This window comes from Pinus tabuliformis, chromosome 9 (genome assembly GCF_031772625.1).
Source record: "Pinus tabuliformis cultivar Carrire ecotype Pingquan chromosome 9, CPIR1, whole genome shotgun sequence".
NCBI lineage: Eukaryota > Viridiplantae > Streptophyta > Pinopsida > Pinales > Pinaceae > Pinus > Pinus tabuliformis.
Genome location: NC_142307.1, coordinates 179,938,421 through 179,960,075, shown reverse-complemented (window position 1 = coordinate 179,960,075; position 21,655 = coordinate 179,938,421). Strand labels below are relative to the sequence as shown.

Sequence of the window (21,655 nt, the reverse complement as noted above, 5' to 3'; positions counted from 1 at the left end):
GATTTTGGTATATTTGACCCAAAAGCATGGTTTTTTTAAGCTAGAGTTCTTGTTTTGATTTCACACCTATATTAAGTTGGCAACCATGCGATGATGATATTCTCCTACAAAAACTAGTGTGTGTGTGTGTGTGCACGCGTGCACGTGCGTGTATTACAATTATGATGTGGAAGATTTGAGTTACATGAAACTAGATTCATGAAGTGGAGGTAGATGTTGTGCCACTTAATGTGTGTGGTGTAATTTTTGAAAGACACTAAACATGTACATGAGAAATGAAATCTTTAGAAGGACAACAAACAGTATCACTTGATAAAGGATTTGAAAATCGTTAAACGTCATTACTCACAAAGGTAGCTACAATATATCCTTGGTGAGTTCTACCTGAGTCGGTGAGCTCAACTAAGAAGTATGATCTCTTCTTGAGGTAAAGTCAATAATCAAATCAATTAGTCAAAGTAAATACATCTTTAGAGGATTCAATAAAGACAAAAAAAATATTTTGTAGGAAGAAGTGTTTGAAGTGCCTAAAGGTCACTACATAAGAGGGTCATGGATCATGAGATACAATTGCTTCATAAATATCCATTCCAAAACATAATATTGTACAAATAATTAATATTGGAATAAGTTGAAGTGAACATATAGTTGTAGTTATTGTACGGGTGGGGAGTATTTTAACTAAAAATTTCACCTTGTTACTCATGTATTGTCATTTTAACACAAAAATGATGGGATATGGAGAATGTGCATTAAGCACAAGTTATCATGAAGATAATCCTCAAGAATCAATTCCCTCTGTCTTTAGTTTCCCTCTATTAGCAAAGGGAATTAACACATGTCTGATAAGCCAAATTAGTTTCAATTACTATTAATAGGCTATTGTTGATGACTTATTAGATTATCTATAGCTTAACAAAAATTCATCAAAGTATATTTGAAACAAGGATACCAAAATGTGTAAGTCAACAAATAAGACACTTGGAAAACTACATTTCATATGAGGCATGGGCTATATGAGTTCTTGAAAATGCCTCTTAGTTTATGTTGAAATTCAAGTGTAATCTTGAACTTATAATCATGATAATTACTTGTGAATGTTTATATGATTTTCCATTTAGTGTTTTCTTCATTCATCAGGTCATCAAGCAATTATTGAAATACAATACAAATAGACAAGAGGCAATATATATCAGGCCAATAGCTAGGGAAAACCCACAACGGTAAAACCCAATAATTCTTTCCATATATAATCTTTGTCAAGAAGAGAAATCCCAGTCATGAACCTATTACCTAAGCACCAAGTCATCACTCCTCTAATCAATTGGCCACATGAAGTCTACCACATGTTTATCCATAAATAGTGTCACAATAAAACTCATTGATCATAACATGCATGTCTCAGGAAAAGTCACCATCTTCTATTATATCCTGCCTCAAAAACTTGTCTTCTATTTCCTTTTATTCATGTTATATCCTACCCGAGAAACTCCTCTTATTATTCATTAGATACCCGAGTTATCCTTCCATAGAAGTTGCGAGATAGAAACCAAAATGGTGGAGTGACAATGCCAATATATAGCTGTTTGCCAATGTGATAGGAAACAACTCTTTGGGAAGGATGAGCTCAGAAATGGAGGGTTGACTTGGTCAACTTGGAGATGCTAAAAAGTTAATTTTATTCTAAAAAAATATTTTTTTTTACTCATTTACAAAATTAGAATGATAAACATTCATTATGAAGGTTGAACCTAGTTACAACTTCAACACTCCCTCTTAATGAGGGAGGTATTCATAATAATTATCAAGATGTTCTCAAGACTAATACTTCTATAAGAAAGGATCATCAATATTGGGATAAGCATCATCATCAATATCATCACTAAAATCAACCACATTTCCATAACCAATTTAGTAACTCAAATGTATGGAAAAATAGGCTCACTCTAGAAGGAGATCAAAGCATGATGTTGGGAGGCTGCAACCTCTAGGACCATTCTCTCTAATCAATTCAAAATGAAAAATGGATTACCTTCCTAATTAGGTCACTATATAATGACACAAATAGAATGATTGTCCTCTCTGAGACCTTCTTCCTATACAGGTCAAAACGTTGGAAGGACTACAACCCTAATCATGTCACAATATAATGACACAGGAAAATGTTTTCCCACGGGACCATTCTTCCTAATAAGGTCAACGTGATACTTGGAATACAATGCTAATCAAGTCACTTTATAATGACACATGAAGAATCTCAATCCACTGGACCATTCTTCCTAATAATGCCTATGTACTTGACATAGGGATAACTTCCCTAGTTAGGTAAAAGTACATGACACGAGAATAATGTCAGTCCATGATGCTATCCAATCTTTCAAACCACTTTGTCTAATTCCAATCAATGTACTTGACATAGGGATAACCTTCCTAATTGAGGTCAAAGTACAAGACACAGGGAGAAACCATATCCATGATTTAATCATTACTCTTAATAAAAGAGGCATCTCAAACTTCTTTTTAGAAACAGGCTTCATCAACATATCAATTATCAGCCCATTAATGAAAATATATTCTAGCTTTAGTTTCTTCACAACTGTTCCCTCTGTTAGAGACAAATTACATATGATCATCCTTAATCACAAGGCTTCTTCATGCTCTTCAAAAATTTGAGGCAACTGAGTCAAACATCTTGACATGATCCACTCCCTCTCACTGGGAGAACCTTCTTGAATCTTGCCTCCATGTTGCCACCTGCTGCATGCTAGATCTTGAAAATCAAGGTATACTTTAAATTGTCTGCTCCCTCCAATCTTGGAGCTCATCTAGTAAAATATCCTTCAAGTAGCAATTCTAGAAAACATTCTTTCTTTGCTTCATTCTTCCACTTCTTCTGACCATTGTCAAAGCTTAGACAACCTTTTCCATTGACCTTTAATCCTCACTAGGAGGTCATGAAAGAAAAAAATGCAATTACCAAAAGTATACATACAAGAGACTATCAAAGACAATAAACATTGTAGTAATCAATGAGATGAGACATAAAGTGCTTATCTTTTGAGAAAAATCAGCTCCCTCTTAATTTATGGACTTCTTGCATACATCTGCAACTTAGTCAGCTCCATGTGGCATTATCATGCATAGGCTAGGGTTTCTTTTCTTTTAGTGGAAGTGACCATTCATAGGGTACAAACACTAGCCTTTTCTTGTCCAAACCCTTACCAGGGTTTATAGACAAGCACACTCATTGTAGCTTGATAATATTTTTCTCTTCAACCTTTTCTCAACTTGCTATGGTTTTATAGAGCCTAGATTCTCAATCTTGATCCTAAATGAGTAATGTCACAACTAAGCTTCAAGATAATTAATACTACATATATGTCATACACTATGTTGTATACTTCGAGGAGAAACTAGGTTGGATGTATGTAATATTTATTTTTCCCTACTATCATGTATAAAACATTGTATCATGGTTAATCTTCATGGAATTGTGCCATAGAAAAGGATATTTAGAGGTGAAGTAGTTTGAATATTTATCATAAACATGCTACTGTAATTTGATTGGACTTAGACCTTCTGGCTATATAGGGCTTCATGGCTTGAATTATTACTCATATTTCAGATTCCAGTTATAGGTCTTAGAATAATACTCAGAATTATGGACCAGATTTGAATAACTTCAAATTGTACATTAAGTGCCAAGTATAATCTTTGTTAGCAAGAGAAATCTATGCCACAAACCTATTACCCAAGTGTCAAGTCAACCCTCCTCTAATCAATTGTCCACATGAAGTTTGCCACATGTTAGTCCATAGGTAGTGTCACAATAAAACACATTAATCATAGAACACATGCCTTAGGAAAAGTCATCATATTATGTTATATCCTCCCGTTGAAACTTGTTTTCTTTTTCCTTAGATTGATGTCATGTCCTACCTCAGAAACACATTTTCTTTTGCCTCATATACCCAAATTATCCTTCCATAGAAGTTGCGTGATAGATACTAAAATGATGGAGTGACAATGACAATATATAGTTGTCTTCCCATTCAAAAGGACACGACCCTTGAGCAAGCCAACTTACAAATGAAGGGCCAACATGGTTAAATTGGAGACATAAAAAATTTAATTTAATTTACATAAAATAATTTTCTTTTGACTCAAATAAATTGATTTTGACTCTTTTACAAAATTTTAATGATAAATATTCATTATGAAGACTAAACTTAGTTACAGCTTGAATAGAGTGTGTAGTGCATCAACTAGATCTATGTCTTTAATAAATGATTTAGATATGTTCCTTCATAAATTAATGTGCTATAGTTTAATTGAATTATTTATTAAACTTTAGCTTTATATAAGAAAATGGTATCCTATGATAAAAGTGCTAGAGACACTCAAAATAAACTTAATCTATTAAAAAAGCCGCTGACGCCCATTTGGCAGAGGCAGAGCACTTTCTTTCCACAAACTGGTCTCGATAACGGTGACACCGACAAGTTCCCATTGCAGGTAGGAAAACGTGTATGTGCTAATCGTCCACATGTGTTGACTTTGGTGTGCATTTTGGGTTTACTACGCCCGTGGGATTATTGCAAATGGATTTCAAACGCTAAAATTTTAGATTTGTGATATATTTGTTTTCCTATCTTATTGTTTTGCTTATATTAAATAGTTTGATTTTAGTCACGAGATTGACAATAATACAATTTTAGATTTGTGATAGATTTGTTTTCCTATCTTATTGTTTTGCTTATATTAAATAGTTTGATTTTAGTCACGAGATTGACAATAGTACAATTTGATAAGGATATTTTTATTTTTAACAATTTTTTTTGAAATAGTAACAACTAGCATTTGCACCAGATGTTGCAAAGGAAACACCGTAAGGCATAAATTGACAAAAGCAAATAGAGCAAAAAATACTTTGATAAAGAATAAAAATATATTAAACATTGAAATCAATGCCCCATTAACTGGAACCACTTTAGTATATTGCTGGGTTTACCCATAAATTGCAGGCTTCACAAGCTGAAGATCAGATTAAACTTTGGGGAGGTTCAGTAGATTCAATTAAAAACAGTTTAAGGAAGGTAGATAAAGCAAACCCTTTATAATTTACTATGTGATATCTTGTATTATACAGAGATGTTTATTGTTCAGAAGATTAATCCTCTCATGTTATATAGAGATGTTTATTCACAAGATTAATCTTGTGGCAGGACACTGAAAGAGATGATAGAGAGCAGTTATCTTCTGAAGTATGAAATGAGGATTGCTACACTGTTACTCTGAAGTGATGCATGTACTCTAATCCATCCACATCACTAGTTTCGGCAGATAATAGGCATTTTTAAGTGTATTTGAAGAGGACAATGACTTCATGGTGAATTTGATTATGGTGTCTTCTTCCACAATCAAGGACAAAAAAAGTCATTTTTTCAAGCTGCATTCAATTGTCTAGACAAATTTTTAATTCCCTCATTCGTTGTTTTCGTGGAATCACCCTGTTCTTTTATTGCAGGCTTTGACTTTTATAAATGTTGATTAATGGTACTCTATTTTCCATAACATCATGTGATTATCAGGTGATGTTGAAAAATATACAATCTTCTACCACATTCAAGGGCATGGAGAGTCATTTTGTCAAGCTGCACTGACTTGTCTATGCAATTGTTTAGTTCCCTCATTCATTATCTTCATGGAACCACCCTGTTCTTTTATTGGAGACTGACTTTTACAAATGCTGATTAATGGTTTTCTATTTTCCCTAGCATTACGGGACTATCAAGTGATGTTGAAAAATATACAAATAGAAGGAAAACTTCACCATGTTTATGTAAATTTAAAGCACAGGACATATTTAAATGTGAAAATTATTTTTGTTTGTTTGTAGGGTTTAATCTTTATCAGGCTCTAGGTTTAAATTTCTTGGTGAAGGGTTGAGGATTGAAACTCTCCTATGGAACATCCAAACTCGATCAAACATTAGATACTTTTAATGACAACATCACACAATTGAATAGATTATTCTTCCATCCAACATAAAGCTGAACCGGACATGAAACTAGCCCAACCTAAACTCAACCTTCAACTTAATAAAAATATAAATAACAAAATTCAGATAGCTAAGAAGAAAAGGACTACTAAAGAGTGTATAAATAAAAAGGTATTAAAACTCTATAAACTCTATTCAAATAGTGTCTATATTCTAACTTCAAATAGCAAAGTAGCATAATTAATCTGTTCACGTACCTTGGTATCGTTTCTTGCCTCTTGGTTGATTATTCGGCTTTTACGTTGTGTGGGGGAACATTCGTGGATGTTGTTCACCACATCTACTCTCCTTTCTACTTGACTCGATGCCAAATGAAATGCCCAAATCGTTTGGGCAACCCTTTTGAATCAACGATCAACGGCTGAAATTGTTGCAATCGTCTAATATATAATCGTGTGGCTTACAAGATGACAGGTAGGCAGAGAGGGGAGTTGATCTCAGAGGGAACGCCTTACGGCGTAAATATAATCAAAACAATAAATAAACAATCTTCTTTTTAACCTTTTTATACCAGTTGTGATAGAATAAACCACTCGAAATAAGTAAATAACACCAAAATAATCACAAAACTCAAACATTTTATTGAAATAAATGATTGAATAGCTTTATAACCATAATTAGTTAATTGATTCCTTCATCATTGGGGTGAGGATAAATGATATATGACTTGAATTATATATATATATATATTAATAATATGACTTGATCTCAGAGAGAACGCCTTACGGCGTAATTATGGGAAAAAAATATGATTGAATGGATGTGCTATCCTGTTTTTCAAAAGAAAAAAGACTGCATATACAGGGCAGGACGCATCTACAGGCATAGCCGATGCCCCTTCTCCGATTCCTAAAAGATAGCTGTGTTCTTTTCTTCCCGTAAAAAAGGTAGCTGTGTATTTCACTGAAAGATAGCTGTGTTTTTGCCTTGCTGAAAGAAAGTATGCGGAAAATGAAACAGTAGATACTGGGAAGATTTTATGTGAAACAGATTGAAATTTTGGTAGACAACTCCCATTTTTTCTATGAAACAAACAAATTGACAAAATAGGTAGTGGGAAAATTTTAAGTGAAACAGATTGAAAGAATGTGTTATAATATATTTTCAAAAGAATAAAAGAATGCATATACAGGACGGGACGCATCTACAGGCATGGTGGATGCCCCTTCTTCCTACGCCTAAATGTAGGCGTGCAATTACAATTACAAAAATGATTATACCAAAGGCTGGCAAGATTTGGTAGTGGGATCCCACATAGCCGGCAGCAGAAGTGCCCGTCCATTAACTCTGCGGGCATTGTAGCTCGCCCCACTTATTTTATCCATCAGAAGCTCCCCAGGGAAGCCCGGGTAAGCCCCCTTTCCATATATTCCGGAGCAGGCGGAGACGGCCTCTAAAGGTGCAGCGGCATCCCCTTGGAAGTAGCCGGTGTTGAATGGATTGGTGGTTGCTCCTGCCAGAACGGTGGCCATGTTGATGATCATGCCATCAATGCCCACGTCTCCGTTTGGTGCCACCAGGGGAGGAGTCTGGGGTCCGTACATGGGCTGATGAAATGGCCACGCGCACTGTCCAGGGCACTGACTCGCAGAATTCCCAACCCACGCGTATGGAATTAGCTGCTCATGCTTCTCCTCCTTCCCCTGCATCATTCGGCTTCCTGTACTTGATAATACATTGAGATTGAGATTGGCATGGAATCCGCAGGAGCTCATGCAGAAACCCTCCACAGTGACATCCTCGGAGGTGAGCACCAAGTACACAACATTGGCATTTCCAGGTGATTTCCGAGGAGGCAGAGCCCCCGACTTGAGGGCAGCTTCAACCAGAGCACCAATGTCAGTCCTCTTGAGTGACTTGCCGAGGGAGTATTGTTGGTCCACCTTCTGCTTTCCAAGCATCACAACACTGGATGTGGATGTGGATGTGGATATGGATGTAGCGGCCTTGTTAGAGGGGGTGCCTTCATACTTGTGCGTGGTCTTCCACCAAGTGGAGGCGGAGGGCTGATTTTCTTTTCCCTCTGACGTCTTTGCCCCAAGAGATTGTACAAAATCCCCCACAATGGAGCGTTGAACAGGGGTGAACTACCCATACCATATCAGATGGAGAGGAATCACCCCACTGGCAGAGAGCAGAGGACCATCATGGTATGTCAAAACAACAGATGGCTCTTCCACCAATGCAGCAAGTTTCCTGGACTGTCCACCAGCAGCAGCGGCGGATGCCCACAATACCGCCATACAAAACACGCCCATTTGCAGGATCACAGTCAGTCGAAGCCGCGAACCACAAGCAGCCATTTGAAGGCAAGCTGATAAAATACCCTGCAACCTTCACTATCACTATGGATCGATCAGAAGAGATCCAAAGGAATCAAACAATGAAGAAAGAAGCTACAATCAAGAAAGAAGTTACTGGTAGGGAAGAAAATACGGTTGTGAGATTGAAGAGCAGAGTAAAGGGATGAGGTTTAAGTAGGGGGGGTTGTGGAAGCGAGGACGCGGTTACGCAGAAGGAGGTGGTGACAGCAATGGACAGAGGGGTGCCATGCTCGCCGGCATTACAGAAATAATTAAGATGAAACTATTCGATGCCAAATGAAACGCCCAAACCGTTTGGGCAACCCTTTTGAATCAACAATCAACGGCTGAAATTGTTGCAATCGTCTAACATATAATCCTGTGGCTTACAAGATGACAAGTAGGCAGAGAGGGGAGTTGATCTCAGAGGGAACGCCTTACGGCGTAATTATTTTGATCATAAATGTTATTATATTTTTTCAAAATAATCAAAACTTTAATGTTAATTTTGATTCTTTTAAATAATGAAATTCAAGCTTATAACATAATTTTTAATTAAAATTACCAAATAATCAATTTTGATTCTTTTAAATAATGAAACTCAATCTTATAACATAATTTTAATTAAAAATACCAAATAAGTGAGACTTTAAATGCTGATGTCCTGATGATTGGGATGAATGAATAAGGTAATAAGATTAATGATTTTAATTCTAAATTATTAAAAGTGAATTTTTTAATGGTAATTTTATTTTAAAAATTGAGGAGAAGTAATATCAAGATGTACTGATTTAGGCTTTTCGATCTTTTGGAATATGTAAATAGATTTTATTTTTGGAATAGATTAAGTTGGTTGAAAAATAAATTTATAGGATACTTATATTTTGTAGATTATATAACTAAACACTTGATTCCATAAATATAATAAATATAATGGAAAATAATAATCTAATCAAGTGTCTTATTTAACTTTTGTGGATAGATTTTCTAATAGCTTTTGTTAGAAATCCAATTAGACAGTGTATACTATCAAAATGTTCCATGACACTGACTATTTCTATACAATTTAAGAAAAGCTCAAGTTATGCAGCCACATTCAAACCCATACACAAAATGTCAACTGGTTAGACGTGACCGACTTGGAAATACAATACCCAACAAAATAATATGTCCAATCATCAAAAATTAGTACATTCCATTTTTAAAAAGTTACGCAAAACTTTCTAGTGTCAGTAGTCTCAGCATTATCCGGAGAATCAATAACATTATCATGGTGTCCCATGTGGTGACATATACGACTGCCCATATCGGAGAATGAAGTACATTAATAATTCTCCTAGATTTTCATTCACTAAAAAATTAAATATATTCAATGCGTAACGAGTTTAATAAGAGAAATACTTTTTAATGGAATACCAAGGAAATAGCTCAAACGACTCCCGATAACGATGAGGCCGCATGTAGGAAAACGCGTATGTGCAGAATCGTCAACGTGTAGACTTTGATGTGCATTTGGCGCCTAGTACACCGACAGCCCCGCTTATATTAAGTAGCGTCATTTCAGTCTGGAGATCGACAGTCATGCAATTTGATATGGCCCCCAAGGATGGAATTTGATGAGCATAGTACTTGTTATAAGGTATTTTGGCAGTTTTTGAGGCCTAGAAATTTTAGATAACGGGTTTTGTCAAGGTATTTGAAATGGTTGAAAAAGTATTTTTAAACTATTTTTCGAAAAAATCACTAATGTCTATTTAGTTTCACTAGATTTTCTAGCTACCAGTAAGTTGGCATTGGGCATCTTGGCATCTAGTTGGCGTTGGCATAAATGCTTAAGTTTCTCACTGAACCGGGGGTCGCGCTAGGCCAATCAGCACTGGGCATCTGTAAGATTTGTTCATTGTTGTCATACAAGTACAGCCTATAGGTATTTTTTTACACAAAGTATTGTTGACTCTTGAGTCTTTTAACGTTTAGGTCGAAATTGGAAGTTCTAATTAGGTCATCATTGACCAATCCATTTCAAAAGATTGATAAATTTTCATGCAAAACAAGATTGATAAACTCAAACTCTGACGCAAAACATAACGTAATTGTGAGTTAATTAAAACATAACCTAGCTGTGACTTAATTAAATGCCTGGTCGCTATCAACCTAGAAATAATATTTACTTTAATCCTTCTCTGAGGATAGAGTAATTTTCTCCCGTCTCCTGGGACATCACTAAAAAGAGGCAACATGTATCTAAAGTTGTCCGACACCAAGATTCAATACGGTGAAAACCAATGAAGCCTAAAGAGAATTAACTTACGTGCAAGATATATAAAAATGACTACAGACCTCATAAGTTTTATTCAATACGGTGAAAACCAATGAAGCCTAAAGAGAATTAACTTACGTGCAAGATATATAAAAATGACTACAGACCTCATAAGTTTATCCTAAGGTTACTGTGTTGCCAAATACTCACAGGTCCTTCTTATTGTAGGGAAAGTTTGTAGTTCAGGAAGGTCACGTATAGAAATTCAACTACTAGTCAAATGTATGTATTGCCTAATTGATAATATAGGAGAATGGAACTTCTAATTTTTTTTACTAGAGATATTATGTGTGTAGTTTGATTTTTTTTTCTGATGTACTAATAAATCTATGTTTTGTACTGTTTTGAACTATAGTGTATATATGCCGTTTTTTAGTTGCTTTTTAAAAAGTCACTTGAAGTAACTTTTTCTCATTAACATATTTTCTCTATTTTGGGACAGGAATTTGTGACACAAATAATGGAAATAATTCAATTCAAGAATGAGAAAATCCATTTGGGTGTTGGGTGGTTTTAAATTTGGGTTCCAATAGAATTGAAGGTTCACAACATATTGAAATATACGCTGGCTGGAACTTGGATTGGAGATTAGTGTTCACACTTTTTAACTTACTTTATTTTTACCTTTAGGAAATACTATATAGTTGAAAATACTAATTAGATTTGGAAGTATACCATAAAATGATTGACCAATTTTATAATTACCATAATGTTTAGGGAAGTCATATAAAATAGAGTTAACCTATTGTTTCAAATTCTATAATAATGAAAATAAAGTATGCATGGCTCTACAAGAGGTAAACCTTAATTCAAACTATGGCTTAGTAATCTATTTGTTGAGGCCAAAGAGAATTAATTTTTGCATCCTTGTACTTTTTATAAAGGAATTTATTACAATAATTGATCCCTCAATATTCAATTAATCTTAACCATCCACATATTTGATCACAATTGCCTATGTATTAAAATAATGATAAGAATTAAACAGCTACTTAATGGCTACGCTTTTATTCTAAGAATAAAATATTTCATTATTCACGAGAAACCGAAAACAAACCTCTCCTTCCCATGACTAATAGGTCCATTCACTTTGGTGATACATTAACCTATCCATTCAAAAATCATAAGGCATTTTTCCAATTATAGGACGCTTTCAACTTTATTATTTTAACCATTCTGATTGGGTGGTTAAAATATGTAAAAATCATAAATTTCAAATTAAAATTGATAAAAATTGGAAGAACATTAAACATTACATTGAGAAAATTTTTAATAATGACTAAAATAAATAATAGTAAAAAAGTAGTATCGAATTAATGAAGAACAAATTAAATTAAAATAAAATAATAATAAAATTAAAATTAAAATAATAATGATACAAAATATGTGAAATTTTGTTTTTTGCTTGTCATAAATATGTGAAATATTTTAACATAATTTTGTTATTGAAGGCTAATTTTTTAATCAAGTCTTTATTGGTGAAGGGTTAATTTGTTAAGAGAACATCATTCTTGAAGAGCCAAATTTTAAACATAATGCTATTTTGATAGAAAACATAAAGACCTAAAATGTCAAAAAATATTGGTAGGTAAAGAAAAATCCAAATTCCAACCCTCTATATGGGCAATTAGACTTTCCTTTTTCATTTTGAGTAAGGTATAATTTTCATTCTTTTCCTTATCCTTTTTACTAATTTTTTTTTTTATGGTAACCATTATTTTAGTCATAACTAGCATTATGATTTTTCAAAATAAATCAAAACTTTTAGTCCAATTTTATTAACAAAATTATTTTAAATAACGAAATCAAATTTATAACATAATTTTAATTAAAATTACCAAATAAACAAACTAATCATTCAAATGATGTTTATCCCAATAATTGAGATGAAATAATAAAGCAATAAGCTAAATTACTTTAATTTTAAATTATCAAAAAATCAATTTTTTTAATGATAATTTTATTTTATAAATTAAAAGGATATGAAAAGTTACATTATAAAATTTATAACATAATTTTAATTAAAATTACCAAATAAATGAGTTACTTTAAATGTTGTTCCTCCTTGAGATGAAAGAATAAGATGATAACTTAAATGAATAATTTTAAGCTATTAAAAATCAATTTTTTTAATAATAGTTTTATTTTATAGATTAAAAGTTTAGGAGAAGTTTCATAAACTATTATTTTAGGGTTTATGGTTTTTTATTGATTTTTTTTATTTTTTTAATAAAATATTTTTTTTGAAAAATAAATTTATGAAATATTTAAATTGTAAATTATATAATTTAAACAAGTGCATTATAAAAGAAAAAATAATTTAATTAAATAATTTATTTAACTTTTCTAAATAATTTTTCTAATAATTTTCATGAGAAATCTAGTGAGAAAGTAAAATGTGTATACAATCAAAATGTCCCATAACAATATTTTTTTATAGAATTTAAAAACCAATAAGCCATTAAAACACTCTATACCATCAAAATGTCTCATAGCAATGTCTATTTCTATACCATTTAAAAACCATAACTTTTGTCAGAAATCCTATACCATCAAAATGTCTCATAGCAATGTCTATTTCTATACCATTTAAATACCATAAATTTTGTGAGAAATCTAGTAAAAAAACTAGAACAATTTATACAATGACAAAATATCCCATAACACTGACAATTTCTATACAATTTAAAAACTATAGATTTTGCCTTATGCTGTCAAATTCAAACCAAGCAACCGAAATGTCTAACTGGTTAGACTGGAGTGACTTGGAATACAATACCCACTAAAATAATAATAATTTCACTTTATGTCCAATAATCAAAATGTAGAGCATGCAGATAAAAATGAGACTTCAATTGAAAAAGGAGTTATAGCTCACAGGTGAGTACTGCACGTGGATACTGCACTCAAACAAAGAGAAATCTCTCTGTACACTCTACTTACATCAAATGAGCAATTACATCATTAAGTACATTACTAAAACTCAGGAGGCTGCAACCAAACTCCTAAACTCTAGGAACAAATCCTAAACAAAGGAGATACTTTACAACTTGTGTAACCATTTCTCCATTAATACAAAATAATATTAATTATTTTCAACTCCCCCCCTTAATGCAGAAAGGATTATCCTGAACTCCTAGCATCCCTCTAAACAATTCAAACTTTACACGCCCAAGAGGCTTAGTAAAAATATCAGCCATGTTATCACAAGTTTTACAATATTCAACACATATCTGTTTTGACTGTTGTTTCTCTCGAACAAAATGAACCTGAGTATCGATATGCTTGGTATTTTTATGAAAGTCAGGATTGTATGCAAGCTTGATGGTACTCTGGTTGTCAGTTTTGATAATAGTTGATTCTTTCTGCTCTTCTCCTGCATCGTTGAGAAGTCTTCTCAACCAGATAGCTTCACATGTGGCTGCGCACAATGCTTGGTACTCAACTTCACATGAAGATAGAGCTACAGTGTGCTGCTTTTTGTTGCTCCATGCTATGACCCCGGATCTAATGCTGAATGTGTAACCTCTGATAGATCTTTGATCATCTAAGTTACCTGCCCAATCAGAATCTAAGAAACCTACTAGAATAACATCAAAAGTGTGAGTGCACAAAAATGCCACAATTACTGGTACCACTAAGATACCTCAACACACTTTTTGCTACGACCCAGTGACTTTCGAGTGGTTTTGACATGAACTGGCTCAACACACTAATTGAATATGCCAAATCTAGTCTAGTTGTAGTCAGATATATCAAACTTCCAACTAGATGTCTGTACATGGTAGCATCCACCTCTTTAGTACCATCGTCACTGCTCAACTTTAAGTTCTGATGTAATGGTGTTGTTGCTGATCTGCACTGCTCCATTCTGAACCTTTCCAGCAAGCTTCTGGCATACTTCCCTTGAGTGAGAAAATTTTGTCCAGAATCTTTCCATACCTCCAATTCCAAGCAATAATGAAGGTTTTCGAGATCTTTCATCTCAAACACTTGTGACATCTACTGTTTGATTTCTTTGATCAGATTGTTAGCATTCCCTCTTATGATCATATCATCTACATACAAAGAAATCAAAATAATTTGCCTTTGTTTATTAAACTTGGTATACAGATTTAGATCATTCAAGCTCTTATAAAAGCCATGCTGTACAAAAAATGAGTCAATTTTCTCATACCAGGACCTGGGTCCTTGTTTTAAACCATAAAGTACCTTTTTCAATTTACACACAAGATGTTCCTGCCCCCTTTTCACAAAACCTTCAGGCTGTACTAAATAAATTTCTTCCTTCAAGTCACCATTCAGAAATGCAGAATTGACTTCTAGCTGGTGTAGCTTCCATTTGTGTTTTTTTGCTAAGGAAATTAGCATTCTAATGGTGTTTAATTTGGCTACAGGAGCAAAGGTGTCATCGAAATCTATTCCCTCTTTCTGTGAGTAACCCTTTGCTACCAATATAGCTTTAAGTTTCTCTATACTCTCATCTGCATTTATTTTTGGTTTATACAGCCATTTACATCCTATGGGGGTTTTACCTTCAGGCAATTCAACTAAATCCCAAGTATGGTTTCTATTTATTGATTGTATTTCCTCATACATTACAGCCCTCCATGCATCAGATTTACTTGCTTCCTCATAATTTGCAGGTTCTACAATGTTTAAAATATTTGACATTAATGCATAGCCTTTCAATTTAGAAGATAATCGAGTCTTCCTACCTGATCTCCTTGGTAGGGGACTTACCTCAATTCTGTCTATTTCAGCCTTTTCTGGGCTTGCATCATCATTGATTACATTGTCTGTTACTTCTTCTTCTTGTTTCTCCTCCCGCTCTTAATCCTCCTCACTGTTTTCTTCCAATAGCAATGGAATGTGCCAATCACTGTTAGAGTCATTCTTTCCTTCTTCAACCTGTTCATGAAATATGACATCTCTGCTTGCAAAAACCTTGTGAGTCACAGGATTAAATAACTTATATGCCTTGAACTCAGTGCCATATCCAAAAAATATACATTTCAGGGCTTTAGGATCTAACTTCTTCCTATCTGCCTTAGGTATATGAGCATAAGCTTTTGACCCAAATATTCTTAAGTGACTCACTGCTGGTTTGAATCCAAACAATGCTTCAAAAGGGGTTTTGAAGCCTAGGCATCTAGTAGGACTCCTATTCTTTAAATACACAGCAGTGTTAATAGCTTCTGCCCAAAGACCATTTAATAGACCCTTACCTTGAAGCATGCTCCTTTCGCACTCCACAAGAGTTTTTTTCTTCCATTCTGCCAATCCATTCTACTGTGGAGTGTGGGGCACTGTAAACTGTTGCACAATCCCATGATGCTTGCAGAAATCCATGAAATCTCCCAACCTGTATTCTCCCCCTTGATCTGAGCGGAGAATTTTTATCCCTTTTCATGTCTGGTTTTCTACCATGGATTTAAACTCTTTAAAATACTGAAAGGCTTGACTCTTTTTACTCAGAAAGTATATCGATGAAAATCTAGTGCAATTATCTGTAAATAAGAGAAGGTAATATGCCCCTCCTAATGACCTGGTTTGCATAGGTCCACAGATGTCTGTATGCACCAGTTCTAAAATGTCTCTTTCCTTTCTATTAACATGCAAAGGGAACTCTTCTCTATGCATTTTCCCTAATGCTCTTCCATCACAATCCAGCTTAACATTATGGAAAATAGGGAGTCCATCGACCATACCTTTTCTCTGAAGTAGGATGAGGTCTTGTAGATAAGATGGCCGAATCTCTGATGCCAGAGATTTTCGGCTGTTGATCCAGCTGCAACCATTGCTTGTTGTGGCATACTCTTCACATCTAGTCTGTACAGGCTCCCCACGCGCACTCCTGTTGCAACTGTTTCCATCTGGCTATCCTTAATGACACAGTTAGTCTTGAAGAATTGAACTTGCATGTCTTGATCAATAATCATTGAGACAGAGACCAAATTTTTCTTAATTCCTGGAACATACAATACATTTTTAAGGTGTCTAATGTCTCTGCTAGGTAATTTTACAGAAATGTCACCATATCCTTTGATCTCATGTCCACTATCATCTCCTAAATAGATTTTCGACCCACATGAAGTTTCTTCAAGAAATTCAAACCAATCCTTCTTACCAGTCATATGTGAGGATGTGCCCAAGTCAACATACCATATGTCGTCCTCATCTCCCTTTGAAGCTAAAAGAGAACAATCGACTATAAACAGTGAAGTTCGTGGCTATGTTCCTCTTCTTCCTTAAAAAAGTAGCCCTTATGTTTTCTCTGTTTGTTTCTTCCTTCGTATGCCTGCCTCTTATAACAATCTTTAATCTGATGTCCAGGTTTTCCACAGTAAAAACATTTCTTGCTGGGAAAATTGTTAGCAGACATACCTTTAAACGGTCTCTTCTGAAATGTGTTGGCTCCTTTTTGCTGCTGCTGCTGCGGTTGCTGATGCTGCTTCCCTTTATACTGTCTCCATTTTGCCATCAGAGCAAGGTCATTGCTTTGTGATTTCAAATTTTGTCGTCGCTCTTCTTCCTGTATCAGAATCCCTGTCAGCTCTTCAAATGAAGGGGATTTCTCCCTTGCTGATAGCCCTGTGATAAACATTTGGTATTCATAAGTCATTCCATTCAACGTGATCGTGACCACATATGAATCAAAAACTTTCTCTCCGATATCTCCCAATCTGTCCTTCAGGTCTTTGACTCTAGCAATGAATCCAACAACAGACTCATTCTCCTCCATCTTCAATGCAAATAGCTTGCCTTTGAGTGACAAGACACGATTTGTATTTTGCGTCTGGTAAAGGTTTTTGATCGTCGTCTAAATGTCAGCGGCCGATTTACAGTCTCTAATATGTGGGATAACATTTTCCTTAACAGACATCTTCAACATGACCTTTTATTTTGTCTCCCTTTTATCCCATTCTTGTTCTTGTGTGGTTGATCCTGATCTCAGCTCATTTCCTGTAACGATCGACCACGCATTTTCACTTTCAAGTAAAGTCTGCATCTTGAATTTCCAGTTGGTGAAATTCGATCCATCGATTTTGCCAGACTCATGGAGATACAATTCTATACTGTTATTCATATTAGATCGATAAAATTTCTGATCCTCTGATGAATAAGGCTATCCAAATGTACACTTTCAGGACACACTAAAAAAGAATCACCACATACCAGATCCGAACCTCTGTTTTTCTAAAAAAAAATTGTATCTTCAATGAGCCACCATCGGGCAAGTCCGATCTGCTGCCACCAAATAGATCCGGAACTCCAATGCGCCACCACCGGGCAAGTTCGATCTGCTGTCACCGAGTAGATCAGGAACTCCAATGCGCAGCACTAGGCAAATCCGATCTGCTGCCACTGAGTAGATCAGGAACTTCAATGCGCCACCACTGGGCAAATCCAATCTGCTACCACTAAGTAGTTCAGGAACTTCAATGCGCCACCACCGAGCAAATCTGATCTACTGCCACTGAGTAGATCATGAACTTCAATGCGCCACCACCGGGCAAATCCGATCTGGTGCCACCGAGTAGATCAGGAACTTCAATGCGCCACCACCGGGCAAATCCGATCTGCTGCCACCAAGTAGATCAGGAACTTCAATGCGCCACCACCGGGAAAATTCGATCCGTTGCCACCGAGTAGATCAGGAACTTCAATGCGCCACCACCGGGCAACTCCGATCTGCTGCCACCGAACAGATCTGAAATTTCAAAGTGCCACCACCGGGCAAGGCCGATCTGCAAAAATTTTAGATTTTCCACAGAAAAAGAGGTTGGCGCTTCTTGACAATGAAATACCCACGCCGAAAACAAAATTGACACGTCTCACGAAATTGGCGCGATTGTCGCTTGATTTTCCGCGCCAATAGCGCTTCTTGGCGTGCTGGCGTGACTATCGCTCTCAAAACTGCGCCAAATGGCGCGACTATTCCCTAATAAACCGCACCAACCCTTTCTTCTGCTCAAAAATGGCGCGACTGTTCACGACGAAACCGCGCCAACACTATTTTCCGCTCAGAGATGATCAGTCATCTAAGACCTGTCTTTAGGTGTTACTGCAGTCCACCTGATTCTACGAATGCTTCTGTACACTCCACCGCCACTATAGTTCTGTAACCAATGATGCATCCTAAAAAAAAATTAAGGCTATCCCTACTCTGTGCTCTGATACCAAGATAAAAATCAGACTTGAATTGAAAAAGGAGTTACAACTCACAAGTGAGTACTGCACCTGGAGACTACACTCAAACAAAGAGAACATTCTCCGTACACTCTACTTACATCAAATGAGCAATTACATCATTAAGTACATTACTAGAACTTAGGAAGTTGCAACCAAACTCCTAAACTCTAGGAACAAATTCTAAACTAAGGAGATACGTTACAACTTGTGTAACCATTTCTCCATTAATACAAAATAATATTAATTATTTTCAACTCATGCCATTTTAAAAGGTTACGCAAAACTTTTAGTGTCAACATTATCGTGACAACCATAAGATAACATTATCATGGTGTCCCAAGTGCTGAGATGACTCCCATATCGGAGAATGTTGTTTTAACTTAGAAGACACATTAATAATTCTCCTTCAAACTTTTATTTATGAGAAAACTATAGATATTCAATGTGTAACAACGTTGTATTGTAAAAAATAACTTTCTGAAGTTAGAAAGTGTTGGTATTGGATAATGTTATCAAATATATTATTTTTTTTAATTAACAAACATAAAAATTATCTTAATCAAAATAAAAATTATTGTACAAATAATTTATAAAATTAAAAAATAAATAAATTTAAAATTTAGATAATTAGTAAATAGATTTAATTTAAATAAATTTAAATTTTATTAAAAAAATAAGTATTTATTTAATCAGTGAAAATATTAATTATGATTTTATTTTTTATTTTTCAAGAATTCGATTTAATTAAAAATAATAAAATTTTACATATATATTTATATTTGAAATTAAGTTAAGTAATTGTTTAATCAAGCTATATTTAATATGGAAGATTTAAAATATTGGATAATTTATTTATAAAATTTAATTACTTAATCAATAATTTTAATTTAAGTTTTATTAAAAAATTAGGTATTTATTTAATTAGAAAAATAATTAATTATAGATTTTAAAAAAAAATTGTTTAACTAAAAATAACACAAATAATAAGAATTTCAAATATACATTTATATATTTGAAATTAAGCTAAGTAACTATTTAATTCGATTAGACAATTTTGAATCCTTTAGATTGTTTAGTTTGAAATGACCAGAAAATAAACTCAAGATAGTGGGAAGGAGAGATCACTTTAAAAGTTGGTGTGAACTAAATATAATGCAATCTCCAAATAAAATTATAAATGAAGAATATCAACTGGAATAATTAAAATTATGAAAAATATAAAGTTTATTAGACTATAACATTAAAAAATTACAAAACTTTACAAAATTATTACTTATTTTAAATCAAGGATATACTATAAAAACTTAAAATTTCTCATAAATAATTAATTGTTTAAAGCTTTTTCACACCATAAAATAAATTTACAATCCAAAGAAGTTTATAAAACTTTTCTAGATATATAAATGGACAACTTGGTGTTCATATTTTTTGAATTTTAAATAGTAGTATAAACAATTTGGTTTCCTATTTTTTAAATTTTAAATCAATATCATCTTATTTTTACTTAAATTTTTATTTTTATTTTTTAAATTAAACCATAACCATAATTATTTATATCACTTCCAAAAATGTGTTTTTTTAATAATTATTCCAAGAAAGTTGATAAAGTATAAATTTCTTACTTTTTCTAATGATCTATATTTATAGCATAATCATTTAGTCTAATTCTGATTAAATTACATAAAACATTCTAATTAAATTACATAAAACATTTATGTTCCTCCTCTTTACGATATTTGCGATCTTGGTCATAAAATTAAATTTTTAAATATATGTAGTTATATTCCACAATTGCGATCTTGGTCATAAAGCTTTAATCATATGTTGTCTTTGATATTATCAATATATCTCACTTTAAACATATGTAGTCTTTGATATTATATCTACATTTTAATCTCAACATCTTTGATAATTTAAAAAACCTGTGTATCTATATTTATAATGGCGTTGTCTACGGATGGTGTGGTTGTCTAATTTCAAAAAAAAAATTATATTATTTTTTTAATGGTCTAAATTAATTCAATACAATCAAAAATCCTAAAACACTCCCAATCTTAAAACTTGACAATTTTATTATAAATCCTAAAACATTTAAAACTTTAAAGCTTAACAACTCTAATCAATTTTTTTTTAACTTTTTACATAATTTTTTCAAAATCCTACTCTTATATTCCTTATATTCCGGATAAAATTATAGCTGGCATTTACAAGTGATATTCCAAATGTTGAACTCTTATTCGAAACTTTTATTTCTTCCTATGTACAGGTAAGTTCTGTCAATGGTTTTATTTCAAACATCTGACTGAATCTACATACTGTTTTTTATCTACATACTGTTTTTTATCTGGCTTAAGAATTTTTTTTTACAGAGAGATGGTTTGGATCATTTTATTTGTACAGAACAATAAGAACTGTATCTCCTGGACAGCCGCTTCTTTTATACAGCAATTTGTATTTTGTATGCAACTGTTTTATTATATCTTTTTAATATAATATATTTGGTTTTTTCTTCTGAAAAAAAGCATGTTGAAAAATCATGTTGAAAAATCATCTTTGTGCTTGGCGAATATGTAAACTTGGGCAAAGGCAATTTTCCTCCTCGTTTTCCACACTGAACTTCATATTTTCAGATTCGTTGTTAGATGTCTGTGGCTGTCACGGTGATTTTAATGTCCAGCTGTCTATTTGTAAGATGTAGATGTGTAGATAGCCTTTTTGACTTAGATAAGGCTGGAAATTTTTAAATTATTATAAAACACTATTTATTTTATTTTT

At 33.6% G+C, this 21,655-nt stretch overlaps 1 protein-coding gene across 1 annotated transcript; it reads right to left on the bottom strand.

The window, feature by feature from the left end:
• Positions 1-7,275: 7,275 nt before the first annotated feature.
• On the bottom strand, positions 7,276-7,962 carry LOC149147699 (protein EXORDIUM-like 2). The gene has a single exon (XM_089440981.1). The coding sequence runs from the start codon at positions 7,960-7,962 to the stop codon at positions 7,276-7,278; it is 687 nt and encodes a 228-aa protein (XP_089297107.1).
• Between the last annotated feature and the right edge of the window lie 13,693 nt (positions 7,963-21,655).

What these genes read in the sequence shown, in the direction of transcription:
- LOC149147699 (XM_089440981.1), bottom strand. Translation starts at nt 7,962, where the DNA reads ATGCTTGGAAAGCAGAAGGTGGACCAACAATACTCCCTCGGCAAGTCA.